The 6855-nt window shown below is 40.5% G+C and overlaps 1 protein-coding gene across 1 annotated transcript in view; it reads left to right on the top strand.

The window, feature by feature from the left end:
* The window catches only part of LOC109230075, a 30205-nt gene extending 28018 nt beyond the window's left edge, over nucleotides 1–2187 (top strand). The window contains exon 2 of the mRNA XM_019395607.1: nucleotides 1110–2187. Coding sequence (XP_019251152.1) covers nucleotides 1110–2187 — 1078 coding nt within the window. The remainder of the gene's footprint in view (nucleotides 1–1109) is intronic.

The following is a 6855-nucleotide window of genomic DNA, read 5'->3' as shown; positions in this document are numbered from 1 at the left end:
CCAATACTTTCTTTTATTTTCCATTAGTTACCATGTTTTAGTTTTTACTAGAAGGAAATGAGCCACGTACTATTTTAGAAAACAAATTAAATTAAACTATGTTTTCTTTGTTTCAATCTTAACTAGCAATAATGTACCCTCTTATGAATTAATTCAGCTTGACATTAAATGATTATATCAATGACTACGATAACTCAGGGGCGGATTTACCATGGTTGAAGCGGTGTCATCCGACACCGCTTCGCCAAAATTTTTTATTAAATATATATAATTGATACTATGCAAAATAAACAATTACATACAAATAAAATAAAATGACACCACTTCATAAGAATGGGCTAGTTGGTTCGATGGTCTAGCGCCGAAAATCTATGCAAACGTTTTACACTTTTGAGCAATAGAATAGTAGTCCTTTTTATTCAAAAGCTGTAGCATTCCGATTTTGTATAGGACAAAGAGAAATTAAACTCTCCTTTTTTTCCAAAAACTGTAACGATTCCGATTTTCTAACCAAAAACAGTAACAATTTTGATTTTGTATAGGACAAACTACAAAGAGAAACTAAACTCTCTCGTTCTCCCCTTTTGAGTAGGAAAAGGATAATTATAAACAATATAAAATCCATTGGAGTTTACTTATTTCATACCCTAATTTTAAAAAGCCTATTCAATATTAGTTGATGAATCTCGCGATGTATCATGTAAGGAGCAAATGGCTATTGTTCTGCGTTATGTTGATAGGAGGGGAAGTGCGATGGAGCGCTTTATGGGCATTGTTCATGTTACGTGATACTACTGCTTTGTCGCTAAGGAATGAAATTGTAAGTTTACTTACTAAACATTCTTTAAGTCCATCTTATATACATGGACAATGCTACGATGGAGCAAGCAATATGCAAGGTGATTTAAATGGTCTTAAGATCTTAATGCAAAAAGAAAGTAGAGGTGCTCATTCTATTCATTGTTTTGCTCATCAACTTCAATTAACTCTTGTTGCGGTTTCTAGAAGATGTAATGAAGTGCAAGAACTCTTATTGTTGGTTTCTGATATATTGAATATGGTGGGAGCTTCTTTCAAGCGTAGAGATGAACTTCGTGAATCTCAAGCAGAAGAATAGAAGAGGCATTACGTAAAGGTGAGCTTGAAACTGGTAAGGGCTTGAATCAAGAATTGGGTCTTGCTAGAGCTGGTGATACACGATGGGGTTCTCATTACAAATCCTTTAATAATTTTATCCTTATGTTTGGCCCTATTATTGATGTGCTTGATGCTATTGCTGTTAATGCACGTTTTGAAGAAAAATGTAAGGCAAAGGGATATCTTAAAGCATGTTTAACATTTGAAATTGTCTTCATGTTATATTTAATGCGTACTATTTTAGCAATCACAAATGAGCTTAGTGCAGCCTTTCAAAAGAAGGAGCAAGATATTGTAAATGCTATGTTACTTGTTGGAGTGGCAAAGGATCAATTGCAAGAACTGCGAAAGAAAGGTTGGGATTCACTTATTAATGAGGTATCTAAATTCTGTATGAAATATGATATTTCAATACCTGAATTTGACGAGCTCTATGTTATCCCTGGAAGATCACGTCGTAGGGTTGCTGAGTATACTGTTTCACATCACTACCGTGTTAAGGTATTTTATAGAATTATTGATTGGCAATTTCAAGAACTCAATAGTCGCTTTGATGAGGTGACAACGGATTTGCTTCTTGGAGTTGCTTGCTTGAACCCAGCTGACTCTTTTTCCAATTTTGACATTGAAAAGATATTGAGATTAGCTGAGTTATATCCTGATGATTTTGATAAATATTCTATGGTCGACCTTCGATTTCAGCTTCAGAATTACATTGTTGATGTCCGAGATCATGATAAAAGGTTTTCAGATCTTAGGGGACTTGGTAATCTTTCCACGAAATTAGTAGAGACAAAGAAGCATGGGACTTATCCTCTTATTTTTCAACTTGTAAAATTTGCTTTACTTTTGCCAGTTGCTACTGCTACAGTTGAGAGAGCTTTTTCGGCAATGAAGTTGATTAAGACTGATTTGCGGAGTCGAATGGATGATGAGTTTTTGAGTAGTTGTTTGGTGCCTTATATAGAAAAGGATGTATTTAGTCTTATTCCTAATGAGGCTATTATGAATACCTTCCAAAATATGAAAACTCGTCGAGGAGAGCTGTAGTAAGGTACTTTTTTTAATATGATATTGTTACTATATTTGTTTTTTATCTATTTCTTTAAATGTCGACACCCGCTTACGGAAAATCCTGCGTACGCCCCTGCTAGCATAATATACTAGAGTTCCAATATAATATGTTGGAAGTTCATACACAGGTGCTCCAATCTCCAGTATATTATGTCGAAACTTTCTGTGTGCCGGAGTTCCAGCATAATATGCTGGAAGTTCATACACAGGTGCTCCAATCTCCACTATATTATGTTGGAACTTTCCGTGTTGCAGCAAAATAGTGACTATTTTTTAATAATTTTGCAAACACTGACTATTTTTCAATTACCAGTCCGAAAAACTAGTTAGCTCGTGCTATGGAATTTTTACCTCCTATAGCAAAGGTTAACACCTTATTTATTTTAATTAAATACCATTTAAAAAAATTATATTTTATAGATACCTTTTAAGATTTATAGCAAAATATTTAATTTTGGTTACCTCCTAGCCATAAGCCACTAAATACGCTAATCAGTTACACTATTTTCTTTCTCTCTCTACTTTGATACATCCCATTCTCTTCCCCCATCCCATCAAAATTTCCGATCTCCTTGAAATTTCCTCAACATATTCACCTATCCTTTTCTCATTACAGTCTCCAGAGTCAATTTCAAGTTCAATCTGGACTTCAGAAGCATCTGGTATAATATAACATATCATGATTATTTTCGTACAATATTTTTTTGGTACTCTTAATGTGAAAAACATACTATAGGTAATGATTATGTTATGACGTTGAGGACGGAATTGACTGGGTCAGTAGGGGAAGCAGTCTGTCACGACCCGGATTTCCCACCCTCGGAAGTCGTAATGGCGCATACTCGTAGAAACGTAATACCCAAGAATGATACGAAAAGCCAACATGTGTCTCTACCCAGAAACCGGTGTCACAACATTCACTGACTGTCTATGATTACTACATACAAATATCTGAAAGAAAGGAACTCAGTCTGTCTCGGATACAAATGATAACAGACCCGAAATAGTAGATAGAAGAGACGCCGGGCCTGCGGACGCCTGCAGGACTACCTCGGGATCTCTGGACTGAAGGCTGGCTCCCAAGCTACTGCTGCTGTCCCAGTACTGCTCCGGTACCTGCACAGAGTGCAGAATGTAGCATCAGCACAACTGGCCCCATGTGCTGGTAAGTGCCTGGCCTAACCCCGGCGAGGTAGTGACGAGGCTAGGACCAGATTCCAGATAAACCTGTGCAGTTATTTATATATATACAGCGGGAAAATAAACTAGAACAAACAATTAAAGCTGGGAAGGGGAAACATGCTTCGGGAATAACTGATAAAACAGAACCTCAAGAGAATTATCAAGAAACCAAAATTTAACTTCTAACAAGAATAAAGAAAACAAAATGCAGATTTCACTCTTGGTTCACATCTTGTTGCTGGCGTGCAACCCGATCCCATTTCTCATATCTTGTGGTAGGCGTACCACCCGCTCCCATTTCATCAAATCTCGTGGTAGGCGTACCAACCAATCCCATTTCATCAAATCTCGTGGTAGGCGTACCACCCGATCCCTTTTCATGAAATCTCGTGGTAGGCGTACCACCCGATCCCATTTCATCAAATCTCTCGTGGTAGGCGTACCACCCGATCCCATTTTATTATCTCTTGTGGTAGGTGTACTACCCGATCCCATTACATTATCTCTTGTGGTAGGCGTACCACCCGATCCCATTACATTATCTCTTGTGGTAGGCGTACCACCCGATCCCATTCACAAGCCAACACAAAATCCAAGTAGTCCCGGCAAGGGAAACAAAGCAATATAATAACTTCCCGGCAAGGGAACAACAATATCAAGTCAAACATCCCGGCAAGGGAGAATTAGCTATTACCAATCTTAGTTCAATTTCTACTCACCTCAGCTAACACCAAATACCCAGCCATAAGTACTTTCCACGAAACAAACTCAATTCTTACTCAAGATCGAGAACCATCAATTTAAAGCATCCGTAGTATCATTTAAGAATATAACAATTTGCAATTTAAGACTCACAGTCATGCTCGACACCAACGTATAGATACTCGTCACCATGCCTATACATCGTACTCAACAAGAAACAAATAGCAAATAGGACTCAACTCCTAATCCCTCAAGCTAAGGTTAGACCGGACACTTACCTCAAACTTCCACGGCCAACTCAAGCCTCAAACACCGCTTTCCTATCGAATTCGGGTCCAAATCGATCGTACCTATACATAACCGACTTCATAACATCAATAAACGCTAAACAATTCAATTCCAATGCCAAATTATAGCTTTCTAATCATTCTTCCCAAATACCGAAAAATCGACCCCGGGACCGCTTGGTCAAAACACGAGGTTCGGACCAAAATCAAATCACCCATTCACCGACAAGCCCAAATATATAATTATTTCCAGAATTCGACCCCAAAACGAGGTCTAAATCACAATTAATCAAAAAGCCCTAACTCTACCCAAATCCCTAATTTCTACCCTTAATCTCATGTTTTAGGCCTAGAAATCTAGTGGGTGTTGATAAAAATGGAAGAAATCAAGTTAAAGATTACTTACCCAAGAGATTATGGTGAAGAAATGCTTCAAAAATCATCCTAGAGCTTTGGAGAAGAAGGGGTTTATGAAATTTTTATAAAATCCCGAAGGCTACTATTCTGGACCTTTTTAAAATAACTGGGCGAATATGTCCTTCGCGTTCGCGACAGACCCCTCGCGTTCGCGATGGGTCAGGCTGGATAAGCCTTCGCGTTCGTGTAAACGGGCTCGTGTTCGCAGAGAATGATCCCCTCGAGCCCTCGCATTCGTGTCCAATGGGTCGTGTTCGCGTAGGGTAATTGCTCCACCCCCCTGCCCAGGCCCACTTGGCCTTCGTGTTCGCGTGGCCAGGACCGCGTTCGCGAAGGTATAGCCCCCAACTGCCTCGCGTTCGCGACCTGAGCTACACGTTCGCGTAGAAGGATTTTCCTTCGACAAAGTTTAATGCATCGCGTTCGCGTGGGTTCTCCCGCGAACGCGAAGAAGAAAATATCAGTACACCAGATCAGCTGTTTCTGCAATTTTTCTTAAGTCCAAAACTTCCCGAAACACATCCGAAACACACCCGAGCCCTCGGGGCTCCTAACCAAACATACGTACTAACTCACTGACATCATACGAACTTATCCGTGCGATCAAATCGCCAAAATAACCTCAATAACAATGAATTAATCCTCAAAATCAAAGAATTTTTCTCAAACTTCATCAAGTATCAACTTTAGCAATTTAGGTCCGAATCATGTCAAATGATATCCGTTTTTCACCAAATTTCACAAAAACATCTTAAATCATATATAAGACCTGTACCGGGCGCCGGAACAAAAATATGGGCCCGATACTAACATGTTCTAATCAAATTTCATTTCAAATTTCCTTAAATAATTTCAGAAAACAATTTCCTTTGAAAATTCATTTCTCGGGCTTGGGACCTCGGAATTCGATTCCGGGCATACGCCCAAGTCCCGTATTTTCCTACGGACCTTCCGAGACCGTCGAATCATGGTCCGGGTCCGTTTACCCAAAACGTTGGCCGAAGTCAAATTAATTCATTTATTAGCCAAATTTCATCATTTTTCACTGATTTTAATATTTAAGCTTTCCGCCTACGAGCCCGGACTGCGCACGCAAATCGAGGTGAAGATAAAAGAGGTTTTCAAGGCCTTGGAAACACAGAATTTAATTTAAAAGCAAGTGATGACCTTTTGGGTCATCACATTCTCCACCTCTAAAACAACCGTTCGTCCTCGAACGGACAGAAGAAGAAAGTACTTGAGTCGGGGAAAAGATGGGGATAACGGATCCGCAAATCGGACTCGGACTCCCAGGTCGATGCCTCAGCAGGCTGACCTCTCCACTGAACATGGACAGAAGGAAAACTCTTCGACCTCAACTGACGAACCTGCCGGTCTAGAATAGCCACCGGCTCCTCCTCGTAAGACAAGTCCTTGTCCAATTGGACAGTGTTGTAATCTAACACGCGGGATGGATCGTCGTGATACCTCCGAAGCATGGACACATGAAACACTGGATGCACGACTGATAAGCTCGGTGGAAATGCAAGTCTATAAGCCACATCTCCCACTCGATCAAGAATCTCAAACGAACCAATGTACCTAGGGCTAAGCTTTCCCTTCTACCCAAATCTCATCACGCCCTTCATAGGCGACACTCGAAACAATACCCGCTCACCGACCATGAAAGCCAAATCTCGAACCTTGCGGTCGGCATAGCTCTTTTTCCTGGACTGAGCTGAACGAAGCCTATCCTGAATGATCCTGACCTTGTCCAAGGAATCCTGAACCAGATCCGTACCCAACAACTGAGCCTCCCCCGGCTCAAACCATCCAACCGGAGACCGACACCGCCTACCATATAAGGCCTCATAAGGAGCCATATAGATACTCGACTGGTAGCTGTTGTTGTAGGCGAACTCCGCTAAAGGCAAAAACTGATCCCACGAGCCTCCAAAGTCAATAACACAAGCTCAGAGCATATCCTCTAAAATCTTAATAGTCCGCTCGGACTGCCCGTCCATCTCGGGATGAAATGTTGTGCTCAACTCAACCCGTGTTCCCAACTCTCGCTGAA

Source organism: Nicotiana attenuata, chromosome 7 (genome assembly GCF_001879085.1).
Source record: "Nicotiana attenuata strain UT chromosome 7, NIATTr2, whole genome shotgun sequence".
Classification (NCBI taxonomy): Eukaryota; Viridiplantae; Streptophyta; class Magnoliopsida; order Solanales; family Solanaceae; genus Nicotiana; species Nicotiana attenuata.
This window is presented reverse-complemented; position numbering and strand designations above follow the sequence as displayed.